Below are 21,958 nucleotides of genomic sequence, written 5' to 3' on the forward strand. Positions count from 1 at the left end.
CCTATCCCCAGTCCAACTGTGCTGTTTTCAGGTCACTTAGTTTATCATTCATTTTTAAAAGATTACAGTCACAGAAATATTTCAGACTGGAGTATTCTCCCTAATGGGATCATCTTCTTGCATTTAAGCCCGAAACAACATGACTCTACAACAGTGTTTCCCAAACTTGGGTCTCCAGCTGTTTTCAGACTACAATTTCCATCATCTCTGACCACAGGTCTTGCTAGCTAGAGATGATGGGAGTTGTAGTCCAAAATCAGCTGAAGACCCAAGTTGGAGAAACACTGTTCTGCAATAATAAAAAAGAGGTTATGAAAAGAAAGTATACAATTAAATATGAAAGGGTTCCCTGTTTCTAACACCTGTGCTAAATCTCAACATTCAGATGACTCTCAATTTATGCTGGGGTTACATTCCAGGAATTGGGACCCAGGTGGCGCTGTGCTTAAACCACTGAGCCTAGGGCTTGCTGATCAGAACCCTGTGGCGGGGTGAGCTCCCGGTGCTTGGTCCCAGCTCCTGCCCACCTAGCAGTTCGAAAGCACGTCAAAATGCAAGTAGATAAATAGGAACCACTACAGCGGGAAGGTAAACGGCGTTTCCATGTGCTGCTCTGGTTTGCCAGAAGTGGCTTTGTCATGCTGGCCACATGACCTGGAAGCTATTGGCCGGCTCCCTGGGCCAATAACACGAGATGAGCGCGCAACCCCAGAGTCGGTCACGACTGGACCTAATGGTCAGGGGTCCCTTTACCTTTACCTTACATTCCAGGAATAGCACCTACAGCCAAAATTGCAAATAGGACTCAGCTATACTGCTGCAAATAAAATGTTTCAAGTGTGTTGTAAAGTGCATTATACAAATGTGACACTAGATGGCAATGGTGAGCTATGGCCAATTCAATATATTTTTCCAAACTTTTTTAAAAAAAGCATTTTCACAACTTATTTTATATGTGTGTAGATTCCACCATAGTCAAAGCACATTGGGTTCAATATTAAGATTGACAAAGTCTTTTTTTCACAAACACATTTCTTTTCTTTTTAAAAAATCTGCCAAAAATGTAAAGCTGAATGTACACAAGTTGAATCGCATAGGCTGCAAGTTAGCTATACTGGATTACAATATGCCAGTATTTGCAGTACAAGAGATGGATTATGTGTTAAGGCCGATGCAAACATATTAGCAGTTAGACATAGGGTTTAATGTTTGTGAATCTGGAGGGGGGAAAGCCTGTGGGTGTTATGAACGCAGTTGCATAACTGCTCTTAAGGTTAATATCTGTTTAAAGAATGAGAAAGAGGAGAACAAATGTTAAATATAAAAAGGCACAATAGCATGGAAGTTGTACTTTGTCAAAAATAAAATTGAGATTTGTATATGCACAGCCTAATAAGAAGAGTATATGTGGGCTGAGATGCTTTCATTCAGCTGATTTCTATCCTGGTTGAAGCAAATTTCCAAAAGTTTAATTATGAGAGTTTGGGGAAATAGAACTCTTTAGTCTTGGCAACAGTGAAGTACGATTGCATCCTGTGCAATGAGACAAATGTAAAACATTCCCTAATTTCCAAGAATAAGAACTGTATTCCTTGGAGACTAGGCTGCCCAGTAAAAGTTTATGATACTCCAGATACACCTATAAACAATTCATTATTTATTTGTGTCCTCATTTCTACATAGAGAAGTTGCAGGAGGATCATCATGTAGCAACTGAATCTGCAGCATGGGTTGCAGCGTTGTTCTAGCAATCGTTTTTCAAATTATTTAAGTGACTTTATTATTAATTAGCACTTTATTATTAATTAGCAAAATCTTAGTGGGCCAATGGTACAAATTGTACTGGAAAGGCTAAAAACACATTTAAATGCACATTTAATTTAAAGATGTAAATGAAACCATTCATAAGTATGTTCCTGCAAGAGGTATATAAAGGCATGCACATTATTTACTGTATATTCCCAGTACATATTTTTTTTAACCCAGAAGAATCTTCTCAAAAGTCAGGGGTTGTCTTATACGCCGGGTCGTATTTCTTATACGGCGGGTATATCCCAAACTGGAAAAGTTGGGGGTCGTCTTATACGCCCAGTCGTCTTATATGCCGGAATATACGGTATATGGCCAGATTTGCCTTACAGTCTGTGTCCTGTTTCCCCTCAAACTTGATTAACGTTAGATTCAGTGTGGTGTAGTGGTTAAGAGCGGTAGACTTGTAATCTGGGGGACCGGGTTCGTGTCTCCGCTCCTCCCCATGCAGCTGCTGGGTGACCTTGGGCTAGTCACACTTCTTTGAAGTCTCTCAGCCCCACCCACCTCACAGGGTGTCTGTTGTGGGGGAGGAGGGGAAAGGAGATTGTTAGCCACTTTGAGACTCCTTCGGGTAGTGATAAAGCGGGATATCAAATCCAAACTCTTCTTCTTCTTCTCTTCTAGATTCCCTCCCCTCTGTTTCCCCACTCAGTTCCACAGAGCTCCTCTCATCCAAAATCTTCTTCCCTTCTTCCCCCCAATGCCAGCCCCTCAATTTCTGGCCTCCCGCCTTTTGTGGGAAGCTTACAAGCAATGGCTCTTCATGGCAGGCTGGGCGATTTTCTTATCAGTAAATGTGTCTGTGAAGAAGGAAGCCGGCCTACAATCTGAAGCATTTCCCCTCTCCCTCTCCTTCCAAAAGAGATCAGTTCTATCAGTTGTTCCCAGTCCCTGAAATTAAAGATGGGAGTAAGCCAAGCTCAGCATTGAAGTAACATCTGAGCTTTCAGATTTTATTGTCTTCCTGTGAGTGGATCTTTATGCTCCAAATGCTTTCTTTTTCTTTTTCTTTGCAAGCCTATAGGGCTTGAGGACTGAATCAAGCTCTGAAACAACTGTCATCACTCAGCACAAGTATCAACACACATGCTCGCAGTTCAGCATTGTGATAATAAATGAGCCTTCCTCCACTTCCACCAACCCCAGGAAGCATGGCCAATGGTCAGTTGTAGTCCAAAACCCCTGAAGGTCACCAGGTTGGGGAAGTCTGTAAAGGTAAGCTGAAATAACATGTTACAGTGGTACCTCGACATCCGAACAACTCAACTTCCAAAGGTTTCAACTTCCGAAGCCGACAAACCCGGAAGTCTTTTCGCCGCGCGTGCATTCTGTGCCTGCGCAGAAGCGGCGCGCGTGGTCGGCGCATGCACAGAAATGCAAAATCGCGCTTTGCACTTGCGCAGAATGGGCGCTTCGACAACCGAAGACTTCGACTTACAAAGAGCGCTGCGGAACTGTATTCTGTACTCCCATCTCATTGAGTAACCAACTAGGGATCTCTAACCCCCCAACGGTGTCTCCAAAAAATTTTTTACACATCACCTAGGAAGGCAGGCGAACTAATGCCAGTGTACTGGAAGAAGCAAAGATCACCAGTGTTGAAGCGATGATTCTTCAACATCAACTTCGTTGGACTGGTCATGTTGTGCAGATGCCTGATTATCGTCTTCCAAAGCAACTACTCTATTCTGAACTTAAAAATGGAAAGCGTTATGCCGGTGGTCCACAAAAGAGGTTTAAAGACTGTCTCAAGGCAAATCTTTAAAAATGTAGTATAAACACCAACAACTGGGAAACACTGGCCTGCGAGCACTCCAATTGGATAACAACCTTTACCAAAGGTGTCATGGACTTTGAAGACACTCAACTCAGGATGAAGGGGAGAAACGTGCTAAGAGGAAGGCACGCTTGGCAAAACCACACCGTCGACAACTCCCACTCGGAAACCTATGTCCCCACTGTGGAAGGGCGTGTGGATCCAGAATTGGCCTCCACAGTCACTTACGGACCCACTGTTAAAACCGTGTTACTGTTTATGGAAGACAATCTTACTCAGCTACGAGTGACCGCCAAAGAAGAAAGATTTGTCTAGAACTGTACTGCATATTCCATGTGGAAGTCACAATAAGGGATACTTTGGTATCTTCTATTATCAGGTCAAGCAAGCATAATTTGCAAATGATTTACCAAGCTTATAGAGGGGAGAATAGTCCTTCAAGTGGGAGCAAAAACTAACTTTTAATAGATTTACGGCAGTTTTCTGAAGCTTAAATGAGGTGACTAATGGCAGAAAAGAATCTGAAGCAAGAATGGGCAACTGCTAGTCTGTCATTTCCATAAATTATACTTTACTCATAAACTAAAACCTATTAAATACAGCGGTAGAAGAGGTCCTTAGGGCAGTGCAAAGCCTAAATCGTCAGCTGCTCCATATAAAGCCTGCTATTATACAGGAATCTCTTCAAAGAAACATATAAAAGAGGCAGGTATGGAAAGGGTCAGATCCATAGCAAATGACAATGAAATATGGCAGGGAAGGATGGTACAGGAAAATCTCACGTGTACTTAATATTAAATCTTCCAGAACTACATCTTTCTGCTCAGTCCAGATACGATGTGTCATAACTCTAGATTTAAAATGAAGGTTCCATATATAAATACAAAAGAAAAGTTCATTTCTATGTCAGTTAGGCAAAGAGTCCAGGATAGAAGGAGATATTCGTGTTTAAAATGGCCCTTTTTTCCTTTAATTTTATGTGAGGGCTTCTGAAGGATGAGAAACTTCCATGCTTCATAAAACCATTGATTCACAGAACATCATAAGCATGTTTCTTCGTTGGACTTACTTCCTAGTTAGGGGGTTAGGTTTACAACCTCAAGGCTGCAATGGTATTAGGCTTTCTTTATTCTTTCTTCACTATTAACATCATCATTACTTGTGAGCTCTGCTTTGCTGCCATGAAATAGAATGAGAGCTTATCTGTATGGTTATCTGGAGAGCATACCATTGCCATATGTGGAAGTGTCTAGTGTTATTTATTTATTTTTGAGTATTTAGGACACGGTGACTAGGGCTTTAAATATATATTCCCCATACTTTCTACCAAAAGGTTTGCATCCTTGGGTAGCTCTACTTAGAACCATCTCCAGACTTTATTATTTTTAATGTTCAAGGGTTCCTGTCAATGTATTTCCTCCTACAGAAAAATCCAGTTTTCTAGCCCAAATAGGTGTCTCGAGTAACCTGCTAAGTTGAGCTACCCTCAAATGAAGAACTTAAGGAGAAGTCTTGGAACCCATAACAGCTCGCTAATTAAAAATCTAAGCATGGATTCCTGAGTTCAGCTGATATATTTGGGACTGAGATACCAATATTTCTTTTTGAGCCATACAACAGGTTGAGGGTTTCCTATAGGGAAGAACTATATGTATAGGCAAGTATATGCAGGGCCGGCTCTAGGTAGAGTCCCGGTGGCGCGGGGCGCCAGGGCGACGGGCCGGTAGGCTGGGCGCTGCGCGGCAAAGGCGCGCGGAAGTCCTGCCGTGCCCTGCAAGGGCGGGGGCACTGGAGCGATGTCCGCCCTCAGCGCCAGGGCGCGCGACCTGCTCAAGACTGCCCTGAGTATATGTATGGGCATTTATATATGCATTCAACAGAGCAGGCTTACAGGAAATAAGATGCCTGTATGCATTTCTTATACAGTGGTACCTCAGGTTAAGAACTTAATTTGTTCTGGAGGTCTATTTTTAACCTGAAACTGTTCTTAACCTGAGGTACCACTTTAGCTAATGGGACCTCCTGCTGCCACTGTGCTATTTCTGTTCTCATCCTGGGGCAAAGTTCGCAACCCGAGGTACTATTTCTGGGTTAGCGGAGTCTGTACCCTGAAGCATCTGTAACCCGAGGTACCACTGTATCCCCGCTCATTCTACTCAGTCTGAGTACAAACTGAGTACCTGGACCAAGTGGAGGGAGAAGGACGAATGGGGTCAGTGCACACAGATTTTTCTTTCCAGCAAATTGCCTGGCATACTGAGAGTCCTAAGCTGAGGCTCCAATACTTTGGCCACCTCACGAGAAGAGAAGACTCCCTGGAAAAGACCCTGACTGATGCTGGGAAAGATTGAGGACACAAGGAGAAGGGGACGACAAGAGGACGAGATGGTTGGACAGTGTTCTTGAAGCTACCAACATGAGTCTGACCAAATTGTGGTAGGCAGTGGAAGACAGGAGTACCTGGCATGCTCTGGTCCATGGGGTCACGAAGAGTCGGACACGACTAAACAACAACAACAAAATGCCAGCTGTGATACTTGCATCAACAAAACCAGTGCCACTACTGCTTCCTTTCTGTGAGGGATTCATGGAGATTAAGTCCTTACAGGCATCAGATTTCTGGGGGGTGGTCAACTGCCCAAGCAACATTCTTTCCAAACAGCATGGACCTTATTAGTTTCTTCTGCAGTTTTTATGCCTGATGGCTAATTTCTCCACTTAGCCAGTGGTGGTGGAAGAATTGCTTGTCTATGCTCTATTCTTTATCATAAAACATTTCTTAGTAGTAAGGATCCTAAGAGCACATTGCATTATCCCAGCGTGCCCATAATGGTAATTACGCAGTCTTTAAAGACACAGCAATCTGTATATCAAATAATAATGAATGATATAAAAACTAGGAGGGAATAAGCATACCATACTACAATACCATTTTGAACACTATGGAGCTCCTTGTAAGAACACTTATTTAAAAAGGGGTTTTAAAATATGAATTCTGAGATTCTCTATTAATTTACCACAGCATTTCATGCCCACAGCAAGCAAGCCAACATGAATCAAGAACCTGTGCATATCACAGTTTCATTGCCATATGCTACTCTTCTTTCACTACCATGGGAATGAGAGAGGCTGGCAGAAATTGCTGCCAAAGTGAAGAGTTCAAATGAACTTTGAGACACACCGCATTGAAAGTTCAAATAGGCTGAAGTCAAAATAGTTCATCCTCAGATCTTTGTACAAAAGAGATGGGGAACTTAAGACCTACCAGATGTTGCTGACTCATGTTATCCTTGACCACTGAACATGCTGGCTGGTGGGAGGTGGGACCCAATAACATTTGGATGGCCTTGGGTTCCCCACCCCTGGTGTATAATGTAAGTAAATCAAATGGCCCCAAAACAAATTGTCATCCGGAACCAGTTAACTGGCTGTGCAGAGAAGAAAGATGAGTGGGGGGAATTGATTCCCCTCAAGTGCGGGAAAGAGCGATGGTGATTGAATTAAGACAGGGGTCAGTAACCTTTTTCAGCCGTGGGCCGGTCCACCGTCCCTCAGACCATGTGATGGGACGGACTATATTTTGAAGAAGAAAAAAGAACGATTTCCTATGGCCCACAAATAACCCAGAGATGCTTTTTTTTAAAAAAGCACACATTCTACTCATTTAAAAACACCAGGCAGGCCCCACAAATACCCCAGAGATGCATTTTAAATAAAAGGACACATTCTACTCATGTAAAAACATGTTGATTCCTGAACCGTCCATGGGCCGGATTGAGAAGGCGATTGGGCCACATCCGGCACCCGGGCCTTAGGTTGCCTACCCCTGAATTAAGAAGTCGGGTGCAAAAGAATGGCCACAGTTTCCTGCCAGGAGGCCCTGCACCAAACACTTATGTTAGGAATGCTGGAATGCTTCTGCTCTGTCCTTTGAGATGTTCCTTCCTGATTCTGCAAGCCTTTTTTCCTTTTAATGCTCGTCACATAAACAGTCAGAGACCATATAACTACTACTACAACTACTGCAGGCATCTAAATATCTAAGACAGTTCTTTCTTTTAAAGCAAAACAAAAAATGGGATAGTGTAGAATACGTTTTAGTTCTCCGTCACACCTGAGAAAGGGTAACACTAAACACTGTGGGCAGTAAGTGGTCTTCTGTTTATCTTTTGAGGTGTTTCCCGCCCCCTTTCATTCCTGAATCTGATGCCTTTCTTTATCCCCCCTGTTTGCTTCATTTTGGGGATTTCCATCACCGATCAACTCAAAATGCTGCATGAGATTCACGGCCATTAACAAAAGGAATAAAAACTTGCAACTTACCTCGTGATTAATATGGCTGCGTCTACTGGTGACACATCTTCACTCCAGCTTGTTGACATCTCTAAATGGATGTCATTTTTCTTACCAAATTCTTCATGTTGCCATTTGCAGAAACTCTCCAGCATTTTTTCACCATGATGTCCAATATACATGTCAGCCTAAAAGGTGTAATGTTTTTTCATTTGCTGTAACATATGTATCTACATGGCATTTTAAAGCAAAAGGGTGTGTATGTTTTTTAAAAAGACTTCTAAAAACATATAACAGAGAATTTTGTCGTTCAATAAATATTCGAATATTGGTTGCTATTCCACAATCAATATTAAAACATATATTTCATTATAACCACCATAATGTTTCCCCTTCCAGTTGACTACAAACATGCATAATTAAAAGTCTGACTCATCTAAACTTTAGATTCTCTAAATATTTTTGTTTGCGTCAGGGAATTTGGATAAATAGAATCATACTGTTTACAGAGCTGTTTGAACTGAATTACATATTTGTAACTTAAAAGACACATACACAAAATGTTCTATACACCTTCAAACAGCTTCAGAGATCTACCATAGCTGGCAAGTCTCCCGTATTCCCCAGGAAACATTTTTTTGTTTTTTGCCGGTTTACTTACCGGCTGGGGGACGCTCCTTCTGCGCATGTCTGGAGTCTCTGGACATGCGCAGAAACGTTTTCTGGTGCGGTGGCCATTTTGGAACTGGGCAGAGCATGCTCAGAAGCGACTTTTGATGCTGCTCTGCCCAGTTCCAAAATGGCTGCAGTGTGACTTCCGGCGCGACGGCCATTTTGGAACTGGGCAGAGCAGCATCAAAAGTCGCTTCTGAGCATGCTCCGCCCAGTTCCAAAATGGCGGCAGCACTACTTCCGGTCTGCTACTTCCAGTCCAATCCCTTATTTTTCCGGCAGGAACTTGGCAGGTATGGATCTACCGTAATTGCATCTTTGCTTAACATTAACCTAAAAATAATATACTCATGTTGTTTTGTACAGCCATGCTGAAATTGTGTCTGTTCCAACAAAGGAACACCTCACTCTCTTCCTCACATTACTTTACCAATCCCCACTGTGCATTTGAAGCCGCTCATGACATTGAAATAGCCAAGGAACCCTACTCAGGTGAAAGCTTTGTGCTCGTGATTGATGGCACACATAGCTCTGTAGGTAGAGCATGAGACTCTTAATCTCAAAGTCATGGGTTTGAGCCTCCTGCATTGCACAGGGTTCCAACCACAATTCTATGATTCTATGAATGGTGGTTTCCAAACATAATTTGTAGTGTTGTTGTTTAGTCGTTTAGTCGTGTCCGACTCTTTGTGACCCCATGGACCATAGCACGCCAGGCACTCCTGTCTTCCACTGCCTCCCGCAGTTTGGTCAAACTCATGTTCATAGCTTCGAGAACACTGTCCAACCATCTCGTCCTCTGTCGTCCCCTTCTCCTAGTGCCCTCAATCTTTCCCAACATCAGGGTCTTTCCCAAGGATTCTTCTCTTCTCATGAGGTGGCCAAAGTATTGGAGCCTCAGCTTCACGATCTGTCCTTCCAGGGAGCACTCAGGGCTGATTTCCTTAAGAATGGATAGGTTTGATCTTCTTGCAGTCCATGGGACTCTCAAGAGTCTCCTCCAGCACCATAATTCAAAAGCATCAATTCTTCGGCGATCAGCCTTCTTTATGGTCCTTCTTTAACTAGGCACAACTAGGCACATAACTAGGCACAAGGCACAACTCCCTGCCGCTAAGCAGGGGATAATTTAGTGTGTCACCAGACAGAACGGCTAGAAGGAGCTGCCCCCTTCCCTTTTGAGCACCTCCACTAAAAGTGGAGAGGTGTTTTTCACTGCTTGAGAAAGCTTCACCAAACTGTGTCCTCCCTTATCATTTCCACCCAACCTTATAATTTAAGAGTGCATGTCCTTTATCTGTACAGATGTCTATTCTAAATAATAATTATAAGAATGCATGGAAAAGGTAAATGCAGTTCTTTCTTACTGGAGTCTCATGAAGCAAAACAAGCTTAGTCACTCGAAGGTTCACTCGAATCCCAAGGCTCTTGTGTTGGAAAAGATTGAACACCTAAAACAAATGGATTAAAGTACTATTTCAGAATTGTAAAATTAAAATCACAAATCTACTTTCGCGGTCTGATGAGTTCCGAGTGTTTTATACAACAATTATACAACAATTTCATATAGCAATTGAGTCTGGGCAATACACAAACATCAACTCCATGTTCAGAACAACTTCATCATCTGTTTTTTAGGGGGGGGGCGCAGAGAGCTCATCTTCATTTGCACACAGAGATCAACTTTCCTTGATGGAATTAGAAACTCATGTTCACATCCAAGCACACAGAGAATGTTATATAAGTGAGAGTGGAACATACTGTTGACTCCTTAATATTTTTTCACTGAATGTTCAAGGAATATCATAGTGTACTAATGTAATAATGCTAGGCTGGAGGGGAAAGTAACACTGCTATGTCTCACAAGACATCTATGGAAGCCTAACAAAAAGGGCCAAAAAAGTTGAGTCTGCACTGGAGATGAGAGCTTAAGTTGGGTCAAATCCTGTGCCTTCATAAGAGTACTAATCAAGACTCTGACCCACACTAGAACCCCACCTTCCAATCCTAATGACTTATTACAATTAAGCTATGTTCTGCGTTTACTGAACTTCTAGCTAATTTAAATTGGCAGTAGAGTAGACCAACTGGGATAAATGGCATCCATTAACTTACATTCATAGTTTGCAATGGGTATGACTTAGTTGGTGATCACCCAGCGTATCATCTTTACAGAAAGTCTCAACATTCCCTACCATATTTAGAATTGTTAGGATAAATCGTCTAGCTGCATCTGCGCCGTGATAGGAAATCATAGCCGGATCTGCAACAACTACAGTCTCCACATTATATTCTTGAGGTAATTTATAGGAATATCTTTTTCCTCGTCCGCTTTCTGTTCCTTTTTGGTTCTTGGGTATCCTTTTTTCTGCAACAGAAACAAGTGGTAAACAAATGATCGCATAAAGATGCTTTATACTGAGTTATGCCAATGGACGAGGGCTCCGTCTGGATATGCTGGGGTTCTTCTGCATCCAATATATGCTCCATGATGACATCCTAGCCATTTTTAGCAAAAAAATGTTTCACTGGATACATGTTTTATGGCTTTTGTTCAAACCTCTTATCAACTTATAAATGAAATATTTACCAACCATGGATTATACAATGCCAATGAATATAACGTTATACTTCCTGCTGTAAACTTTTAGAGCAGGCTTCCTCAAACTCAGCCCTCCAGATGTTTTTGGCCTACAACTGCCATGGTCCCTAGCTAGCAGGACCAGTGGTCAGGGATGATGGGAATTGTAGTCTGAAAACAGCTGGAGGGCCGAGTTTGAGGAAGCCTGTTTTAGAGCAACTGGCATGTCTGCTCATTCTAGTCATGCTCATGTGTCCAACAGATGACCGGCTGGCCTCAACAATCAATTAATTGCTTAACACAAGTTGCAGAGCATTTGATGGGTTTATGCTGCTTCACATTTCCCTGGTTTTTAATGCTGCTAACTCTGCTCTATAGCAGATTCCCCTGAACTAAGACTAATGAGCCACACATAGTTCACTTAATATTTTTTTGCTGTAAAAGCAGGAACATACTGCAGATTTAGAGGCAACATGCGTCCACAAGCTCAAAATTCAGAAGCTGCACGTATATTTTTTTATCATTAATTCAACTTCAGCTCTGTGAATCAATCACAGCTCCCTAAAATGTATTTCTACGGCACCTATGAAGTTAAATGAAAAACATGGGAGGCGGATTCTCGTGTTGCAAGTACACACTAAATTATAATTTCAATTCCAATATAGGAATAGTAAGTATTTCCAATCTCAGCTTTATTTTTCTTAGTCATGAAATGCAATAAAATAATCAAAATTGCTTTCCTAGAAACTGGCAAGAAACATTTATGGAGAATAACTTAAAAACTGTTCAGGATAGGGATGGAGAATGCTAATAAAACAATATGGCATCTCCCCCCTCCCCGCCTTCAACTTGCAGATATAAAAGAATCACAGTTCAGTAGTTAAGCTTGCTTGCGGGGGGGGGGGGAATGCTTAAAAACTAGAGAAAATATCCCTATATGATAAAATGTTAGTGAAAATACTTTCACTCCATCCCTTCTGCAAGTCTATTAATGCTGGTGTTTCTGAGTACTTTGCGCTGGGTTTTAATTTTATTTTTTAATTTACAACAAAAAGGCCATTATGTATACAACTGTCACATTTAATAGCCTTCTTCCATTTCAAGAGATGACTGGTTCCAGCAACATTCTCTGTTTAAAATTGCACTACTTCCCTTTGGTCTCTCAGTAGGAATCCTAGAATGCTGAAGAGCCTCCTAAATGCAACCAATGCCTTCGGAGGAACTGCAGGACAGACCACACAGATGAGGAAGAAAACAAAAAAGGGTCTCTGTGTGGGAGTCCTTAAAACACACACACACAAAATAACCAAAAACAATGATAGCTCCTAACGATGTTATTACGAGCTAAACACATGGAAAGATGGAAGCTGGGGAGACTCAGACAGATGGGCGGGGTACAAATAAATTATTATTATTATTATTATTATTATTATTATTATTATTATTATTATTATATTTGCTTTGGGCAAAAGAATGAAAGGGTAAAATAAATGTTTTTAAACTGCTAAAGGTGAGGTTCCACAGACAGATTGGGGTGGGATCGGGATCCAAACTGCTCCACTAAGGGTCACAGATTATTTGGGTGGGGGTGTTTTTGGATGGGTAGATTAAGTGTCACTTCTGCTACCGTACTTCCCTTTCCATGCCCACAATTTCCTCAATGCTTTCATTTCTTTCCCCGCTAATCTCATAACCATAGCTGCCAAGTACCCCGTTTTCCCCAGGAAACCCCCATTTTTTCATACCGTTTCCCGGAGGTCCCCTGTATCTCTTCGTCTCCCATTATTCTCCCTTACATTTTCCTGCCGGCGGCCATTTTTTTCTGATTTGCCCATCTACGGGCACTGAAAATGGCAGGTGCCGGCTTCGAAAGCCGTGTCTACGCATGTCCGGAAGTGCGTAGACGTGACTTCCGGTGTCGTCGGCCATTTTTGGTGCCCATAGATGGGCAAAGCGACACCGGAAGTCGCGTCTATGCCGGACTTGGCAGGTATACTCATAACTGTTTCTGGTATGCTCCTCTTCTGAGACATATTTTACCTTTTGATCTTGCAGTATTGCACAAAACTAGAAAATCAGAGAAGCATTTTAAAAAATTCTATGCAAGATATGTTGAAGGGGGATGAATTTTATGCTGAAAATTTGCAATTGCTCCAGTTTCTTTTCCGGTGTGTTAGTAAGTGCAAGAGTGAGCCATACTCTTTTGATCCCTCAAATGTGCACAACAACTCAAAAATTGCACAAACTTACAATTGCCTGACTGTGTGTTTTTGCACACTCCCTGGGCGAGGATTTTAAAAAATAAAATAAAGAGACAGAGCCCTGTCAGTACTTAAGTGGCATAACAGTATCAACAAATTTGAAGGAAGGGACAATACAAAATGGAATGCCTACTGGTATGAATGGGAAACACTAAAGTTCCTCGTCATGTGCAAATTCAAATATATGCAGATGTTTAATCCAGTCTAATTCAAGGAAGTGGATTAACAGCTAAATAACAAGCCCTAAACTAATTAACAAAATAAGCTTAATTAACCTGGAAACAAACTGAAAACCCTCAAGGCACTATCAGTTTTGCAAGAACTGTATTTTGATGCAGTGAGCTTGGCTCTAGAGCAGTTTATCTTAAGCACAACATTTGAGAACCACAATGAAGAAGACACAGATCAGAACAGAGACAAAAAGGGAATCAGTTTTCATTGCAGAAGAGTGTGATCCTATCCAAAAAGTGAGTTGGCAGGTTGATTTGTGACTTGTCCTGTTAGAATCCTGGCATACCAATTCTAAACACATTTACTTGGAAACTGTCTTCAGTTAAATTTATTTCCAAGTAAAGGAGTTTCTGTCCACTGATTTTAAACAGAGACTGAGGCTCCATGTACTTGGAAGCAAGTCTCACTAATTTCAGTGAAACTCCAAGTAATATTGTGTTTAATGGGACAATCCAAACGATAGACCACTGAAATCAATGGCGCTTTCTACAACTTAACAACCATGGAATAGGGCTATTTGTCATTTAAAATAGGAGTACTCAGGTAACCAGAGGAGTAGGGACGTGGGTGGCACTGTGGTCTAAACCACTGAGCCTTGGGCTTGCCGATTGGAAGGTTGGCAGTTCGAATCCCAGCGATGGGGTGAGCTCCCATTGCTCGGTCCCAGCTCCAGCCAACCTAGCAGTTCGAAAGCACATCAAAGTGCAAGTAGATAAATAGGTACCGCTCCAGCGGGAAGGTAAACGGTGTCTCCGTGCACTGCTCTGGTTCGCCAGAAGCGGCTTACTCATGCTGGCCACATGACCCGGAAAAACTGTATGCGGACAAATGCCGGCTCCCTCGGCCAGTAAAGCGGGATGAGCGCCACAACCCTAGAGTTGATCGCGACTGGACTTAACTGTCAGGGGTCCTTTACCTTTTCTTTTTTTTAACCAGAGTAGTGACTAGAGATTAAGAAAAAGATATTTGTTTCTACAGTATGTGCCTACTGCATTAAATAGGTTAACAGGGATTACATTACCAGTAATAACACCACAGTACTGACTATGAGAAGCAGGCTTTTCAGTGGCTTTTTCAGGTATGGACCTTTTACGCCTGTAGACCCGATGTGCGTGACCTGTCACAGCCAAAGTGTGATTGAGTGGTTCAATAAATATGAAGTCGTCATTCAGCTGCAAAAAACCCATCTGCAGGGGGAAACAAAAGCAACAGATATGGTGTGTTATTTAACGAGGCTTCATCATGCCACATATACAAAATAAATTTCAAATAGACCCTTCATGCTTTAACACTTCCTGAAACAGCCAGAAAAATCCTTGTGATGGTGAGCTGTAAGCTACATCAGTACAATAATTCCAAACCATGGTATTTTGGAGGCAGTTCCAGCAGCGCAACTTAGGTGCCAAATCCTGTTCCATTAGCCTCTTTCTTTCCAAACGCTAAAATAAATGTCATTTACTTTGACTTAATGTGGGTGGGTGGCTATGTGCCAGCAGCAGATGCACAGTGAAATATTTAGATTTCTCAAAACTTGCTTTAGAGGACCCAAGAGGTCGTTTAAATATGTTCAGCACAATCTATACACTCGTCTTACAACATTCCACGTTATCATTTATGTCTTTGTTTATTAAAATGAAGGATAGTTATTAATAAAATACTTCTGGTCGGGGAAAAACACACCTAAGGCTGCTTCAAATATTATTATTCCTTCTACATGGAAATCATCTCTGTCTTGGGGAAACACAGTACAAGCTTTTTCTGCTGCAAGTACACATGCTGAGAATCCAAATCTAGGCCAGTCCTATCACTGGGCAGAATGAGGCAACCACCTCGGGGAGCAGATGCTGACGGGTGTGGAGCAGGCAGAGTTTATTTGTATTATTTATAGATGTATGGCAATGTACAATTGAAACATCATAAAATTACAGAATTATAAAATACAGAATTACCTACATTCAATCAAATTAATTTCTGTAAAAAAGGGGGGACATAAAAGGGGGAGAAACATAAATTTCAGCAAGCAGCATACAAACAAACAATCATAGAAACCATCTGGAGGGCTTTTCCAGATGGTTGAAGTGACCGAACCCAAAGAATGCTCATTAATGGTTCTTCGTCATCCTGGGGGGGGGGGGGAAGCGGCAAGTGGAGTGCCACAAGGTTCTGTCTTTGGCCTGTTGTTGTTTGATGTATTTATAAACAACTTGGACAAAGGAACTGAGGGGATGCTCATCAAATTTTCAGATGACACCAAACTGGGAAGGATAGCCAATACCACTGAAGACAGAATCTGGATTCAAGGTGACATTAACAGGTTGGAGATGGGGACACCTAGCTTGCCAGTAGCACAATTGGAAAGGACCTAGGGTTCTTAGTAGACTACAAGCTTAGCATGAGTCAACATTATGTTGCAGCAGTAATAGAAGTAACATGAGTCAACAGTGTGATGCAGAAGTAACAGTACCACTCTATTCTGCCTTTGTCAGACCACACCTGGAATATTGTGTCCCGTTCTGGGCACCACAATTGAATAAGGATATTGACAAGCTGGGACTTGTGGAGAGGAGGGTAACCAAGATGATCAAGGATCTGGAAATCAAGCCTTATGAGGAACAACTGAGGGAGCTGGGTATGTTTAGCTTGGAAAAGATGAGACCGATAGGAGATATGATAGCAGGGAGCGGTCTTCCTTCCAACACTCATGGCAGCAGCAATGTAACCTTGTCCTAGACAGTTTATGGCTTTGTACACTAAAAGTAATATCTTAATCTTATTTTGGTAGTGTAGTGGCAGCCAGGGCAGAGGTTTCAGCACCAGTACAATATGCTGATATACCTGTCCAGGGAAACATCATTCCACAGCATCCTGTGCCAGCTGCAATCTCCAAACCAATCTCAAGACCAGCCCCACATAGAGTGCACTGCAGTAGTCTAGATATCACCACTGTGGTTCAGCTAACCTTGTCCAGGAATGTCTGTAGCTGGCATACCAGTCAAAGCTAGAAAAAAGGACTTAGGATACCTGTGTCTCCAGTGACAGTATCAGATCTAAGAGTACTCCTAAGCTACATATCTAACCTTCCAGTTTCCTGAAGTTGGGAACTATTCTGTCTCACCAAGATTCAGCTTCAGTTTATTGACCCTCCTCCATCCCATCACCAACCACAGGCAGTGGCCCAAGACTCACACGGCCTCACCTGATTCAGGTATTACCAAGAAGTAGAGTTGAGTGTCATCGGCATACTGATCACATACAGATTCAGTACCTGTGATCCTATAGAGACTTGCCTAGGAGTACGTTCCACTGAACTCAATAGACTTAGTTCTGAACAAATAGGGATGGGGTGGGATTGTCACATCCAAGCCACTGCTCAGTTGTTAAGCTCACTGGGTGGCCTTGTACAAACCACTGTAGGTTAGGCCTAAGCTACCTCATGGGGTCATTGAGAGGGTGAATGATGTAATTGTAAAGCACTGAGTACTTTTTTAAAAAAGAAGATAAACAACAACAAACATAAAAGGAGACTGCTCATTTTATATCAGGAGCATGCCTCTGTGTTTTTACAAGAATCTCATTAACGGACAAAGAAAAGTAACTTTTTATTGCTTTAGTGAAACACAACATCTGGCAATATATCAATGAAGATAAGAAACAGGTTTATAGAATCATACTTTGAAGTATTTTCTCATGAGTTACACCATCTAATGAGTTGTCATTGGAGATAAGAGAGAGGCTGTGTGTGTGTTTATACAAGACAGGCCATTTGTTGACGACCACTTGATGGGCCTTAAATCACATCATGCGCCACAGTGGCAGCTTGCACCAAATGTGTATAGACTTCCAAACTCCAGAATGACAGGTACTGGGTCCAATCTTGCATCAAAGTCAAAATCCTGACCTGAATTTCATTTCCACTCTAGCCCAGGTGTACAGCAGCTAGTTGGGTTTGTTATGCTGTGGAAGTGTTTGAAATGGCTTCCATGTGGGTACTGCACCCTTTTGTGAACCCCTTCTATGTGTGTGTGAGATGGCTACATTACTATCATAATCTTTCAAAAAGAAGTAAGCTACTTTGCTGTCATTGTATAAGCATATGCATACAGATTTTCTAACATATATGGGAGAAAAGGGAACACCTCCCAAATTACAGTTTTTCAATTCAACCATAACTAGTGAATTCTGGGGTATTAGAAATTATATGACGTGTTAATTGTAACTGAGATAACATAGCCCAGTCTTAAAGAGTCCTGTGTGGGTTTTACTTTTCACATACAGTTGTACCTTAGAAGCCGAACACATTGGGGGTCGAACGGTTTGGCTCCCGAATGCCGCAGACCCAGAAGTGAGTGTTCCAGTTTGCGAACGTTCTTTGGAAGCAGAACATCTGACATGGCTTACGCGGCTTCCAATTGTGTGCAGGAAGCTCCTGCAGCCAATTGGAAGCTGTGCCTTGGTTGTAGAACGTTTTTGGAAGTCGAACGGACTTCCAGAACGGATTCCGTTCGACAACCAAGGTACGACTGTACTCTCTTTTTAAAAGATCTGTAAAGTTTTGTGGCACATTTGCCATCCATTTTTTTGTCCCTGTTTTTACTTTTTTGTCTCTGCCCACAAAGTTGGCAGCGGTTATCAAAAGTGGTCTGTGTATCATGAGATCATGATCAAACAGAATACCCACGAGACAAACAGCATGCAGAAAAACCAAGCACACCGATGAAATAGTCAAGACGCGGCCAGCTACGATTAGATAAATAAAAGAGTCAATCATTCTGTTCTGAGTACAGCCCTCTGTCATCAACTATCTTCATTTTTGGACAGATAGAGAAATGATACCCAAATGGTAGCCAGTAATCTCTGTCTTTGATTAACTGTACTTCCTGACATACTTGCTGTGCTGGATCTGCACAACATATTTTTCTTAAAGTTCTCTGTCCACCTGCTGATGGCTTTTCTAAATTTGTTGGATGAAGAAAACGTCCTGTCTCTCATCCATGTTAACTCCCTCCTTAAAAAGTACTGGGGGATTTTTCAGCTAGTTGCACAACACAAGTTTCCAGAGACGCAGATCCATCCCAAGTCCGTGCTGAACAAGTTCACTATGCGATACAAAGAACACATGCTGTTACTTGAAAGGCCTTCTGCGTACAGTTGCTCAGTGTGATGGCTGACTGTGTAAACCAGCTGAGCATGTGGACTAATTCATCTCATGGAGATTCTCAATGCCACAAAACATTCCTTGCAACAGCAGATGAGGGCACAGAAATTCTCCCTGCAATGGGGGAAATCCACAGGAAGATCCACTCTTCACATTATAACCCCTGCCTCAAACAGCTATCACGTGACGTTTGTGACAACAATGTTAAGATTAGGAAAGATGGCTGCCGAATGCTTGAAGCAGGGTTTTGAGCGCTAAGGCAAGTTTCTGCTATATAACCAACCCTTAGCACTTTTTTATCCCCTCTTCTGTTTTACTTCTTAACTCCTTTTAGTGCTTCGTTTTCTTGTTTTAATTTATTGTTTTATCTCATTGTTTTATTGTTCTGATTCCCCTAAACTGTGAGGCTGCATGAAGCTGGGCTGGGCTGAGCACTTTGCTAGGCAGTGCCAAATGCAAGGTCAAGTCAAAGTTTACAAGATACAGGAATCACAAGTCAGAGAAACCAGTAGGAGAACACTTCAATCTCCCAGGACATTCTATACAAGATCTCAAAGTAGAATTTCAGAAATAGACTGGAAAGAGAAGTTGCTGAAGTGCAACTTATTACCAAGCTTAAAACCATGGAGAGACCAGGTCTGAATAATGACATTGGATTCTTATCTCATTATACATGATAAAGCTATCTTTAGCCATCTCACCCCTTGCTTTTTCCTGTAAGACCAATTGCAGTCGTCAACAGTCGTCAACAGCTTCACCACACCTATCAGCCAATCACCCATTCCCACCACCCTTCTGAGTAATACCCCCACCCCCACCCTCTGACTATACATAAGGATCTGGTGACTTCTGTTTCAGTGTATCTGAAGAAGTTTGCATGCACATCAAAGCTCATACCAATGACAAACTTAGTTGGTCTCTAAGGTGCTGCTGGAAGGAATTTTTCAATTTTGTTTCGACTACGTCAGAGCAACACGGCTACCTACCTGTAACTTTACAAGATACTAGTTATAAATTAAGGAAGAGAAACATCTTAATGATCAGAACTGTTGACACATTGGATCCATTTACAAACCAGTTTCAATATGCGGGCTTGGAAACAAACCTTAGAAGAAGCAAAGTCAGAATCAGGAAAGGCGGAGGCAAAATGGGAGATAGAAAGGGAACAGAGTAGCAAAAGGCTCCTGAAGAAGGTATGATCCACTTGAAATTGCTTTGTTCAAAATATTCTTATAATTCTTGCAATGAAGTCAATGATACAATGAAGACTATGTTAGAATTAATGGCTTGCAGGGGAAGCTTGAAGGACACTAGGATTTTTTAACCCAGGAGTCAAGGAATCCCACTGACACCTTCAGCACAGATGAACCACTGAAACAACTTGCATATTGAGAACCATGTTAGAGATTTTTGACTAAAGCTGCATTTGATGCTCACAACAAGCCCTATTTAAACTATGCATGCTATACTTTTATTTAGACCAGGAGTCCCCCAAGCTAAGGCCCGGGGGCCGGATGCGGCCCAATCACTTTCTAAATCCGGCCCGCGAATGGTCCGGGAATCAGCATGCTTTTACATGAGTAGAATGTGTCTTTTTATTTAAAATGCATCTCTGGGTTATTTGTGGGGCCTGCCTGGTGTTTTTACATGAGTAGAATGTGTCCTTTTATTTAAAATGCATCTCTGGGTTATTTGTGGGGCATAGGAATTTGTTCATATATTTTTTTCAAAATATAGTCCGCCCCCCCCCCAAGGTCTGAGGGACAGTGGACCGGCCCCCTGCTGAAAAAGTTTGCTGACCCCTGATTTAGACCCTAGAAAGTTTAGTAATTTTCTGCACTGTGCTTTTATTCTGTGTCAATTCTTTCTTTTTACAGCTAACTCCTTTGAAATCATCCATTCTTTTCAAGAAAGCTTAACTTTAATTTAATGTAAGTTAAAGCTCATTTACAGAAAATGTTATTCTTTTCACAGGACTATTTCTTAAAAAGTTTATTTTTAAGTAGGCTCGGCTGTATACTTTCTTGCCAGCAATTACTCAGGGGTGCCATTGAAAATTTGTGTTAACAAAACCATGTTGAGAGACTGGAAGAAACCCAGCCTACAGAATCCCAAAGCTCATCTCGGATCTATGCAAGCCCCTGATAAGTCATATACCAAAAAAAAAGAGTGTAGCACATTTGGACCATATATCACATTGAGATAATAATTACTACCGCATCCTGTGTCTCATTCCCAAGTACTGGAGGCTACACGGAAATAATTAAATATGACGTAAGCTAAACTTCATAGTTAAGAACTTGGCTTTGCCCTGCAAAATGACATTCAGAAACAATTGTTACCCCATATATAGCATTCTAGCCTGCAGAAAGCATGGCAGATTTATATACTGCTTTTCTTTCTCTTTTACTCCTGAGGTGTGCATCTGGGTGTGTTCCAGTCTGAGGCAACAGAATTCAATGTAGTGACAACACAGGATTCACTTAGGGAGGATTTGGAAGATACAATTACCAGGAGCACCATTTTCGAAGTTTCAGAAAGCGATACAGTTAATCTGGACGTGCATTTAAAAAAATGTACTGTACATGCATTGCAGAGGAGAACGTGACTGCCCTAGGAAGATGAAAAACCCGAAAGAACCTTGTGGCATCTTTAAAAACCAAGAGATTTATTAGCAAGTACAAGGGTTGAAAAACTAGATCCTACTTAAACAGATGCAGAAAACTGGATTCTGGATAAGGAAAGCTTATACCACAATAAATCTGTTAAAACTGCCACAAGACTCACTGTTGCTTTTTACTATAACGGTCCAGGCTGGCTGCCCTCTGGAATCACCTGTCAGCCTGTGATGAACTGGAGAAATTGCAGGTAGGTGAGCCTCCTGCATCATCAAATATCTATAGCTGAATATATATGAATTATGCTATGGACACTGAAGGTGGCGTTGATCAAATGGGAAGACTGAAGCACAGGGTGTGATTGTGAGCCTTTCCACCACAATCACTGCACTATATCCTTGTGAAAGAATAATTAAGACAGACCAAATAAATGATTTTTAACTTGCTCAGCACCAATCTAATTTCTTCATGCAGGGTGCAGAAGAAGGCTATTAATTAATCTCATTATGCTGAAGCAATAAATTCTGCATAGCAGTTACATGGAATACAATGTTCATA

At 41.8% G+C, this 21,958-nt stretch overlaps 1 protein-coding gene across 3 annotated transcripts in view; it reads right to left on the bottom strand.

Annotated features, from left to right (window-relative positions):
* Positions 1–21,958, bottom strand: part of ADAMTS19 (ADAM metallopeptidase with thrombospondin type 1 motif 19) — a 115,931-nt gene that overhangs the window by 74,717 nt on the left and 19,256 nt on the right. For 2 of the 3 annotated variants that reach the window (XM_060280126.2, XM_035099894.3), the window contains exons 3-6: positions 14,649–14,814; positions 10,750–10,922; positions 9,922–10,005; positions 7,913–8,070 (exon numbers count right to left, since the gene is read on the bottom strand). In XM_060280126.2, coding sequence (XP_060136109.2) covers positions 7,913–8,070; positions 9,922–10,005; positions 10,750–10,922; positions 14,649–14,814 — 581 coding nt within the window. The remainder of the gene's footprint in view (positions 1–7,912; positions 8,071–9,921; positions 10,006–10,749; positions 10,923–14,648; positions 14,815–21,958) is intronic. The other variant, XM_035099895.3, reaches the window with a different exon arrangement.

The sequence above is a fragment of the Zootoca vivipara genome, chromosome 10, assembly GCF_965207765.1.
Source record: "Zootoca vivipara chromosome 10, rZooViv2.hap1.1, whole genome shotgun sequence".
Classification (NCBI taxonomy): Eukaryota; Metazoa; Chordata; class Lepidosauria; order Squamata; family Lacertidae; genus Zootoca; species Zootoca vivipara.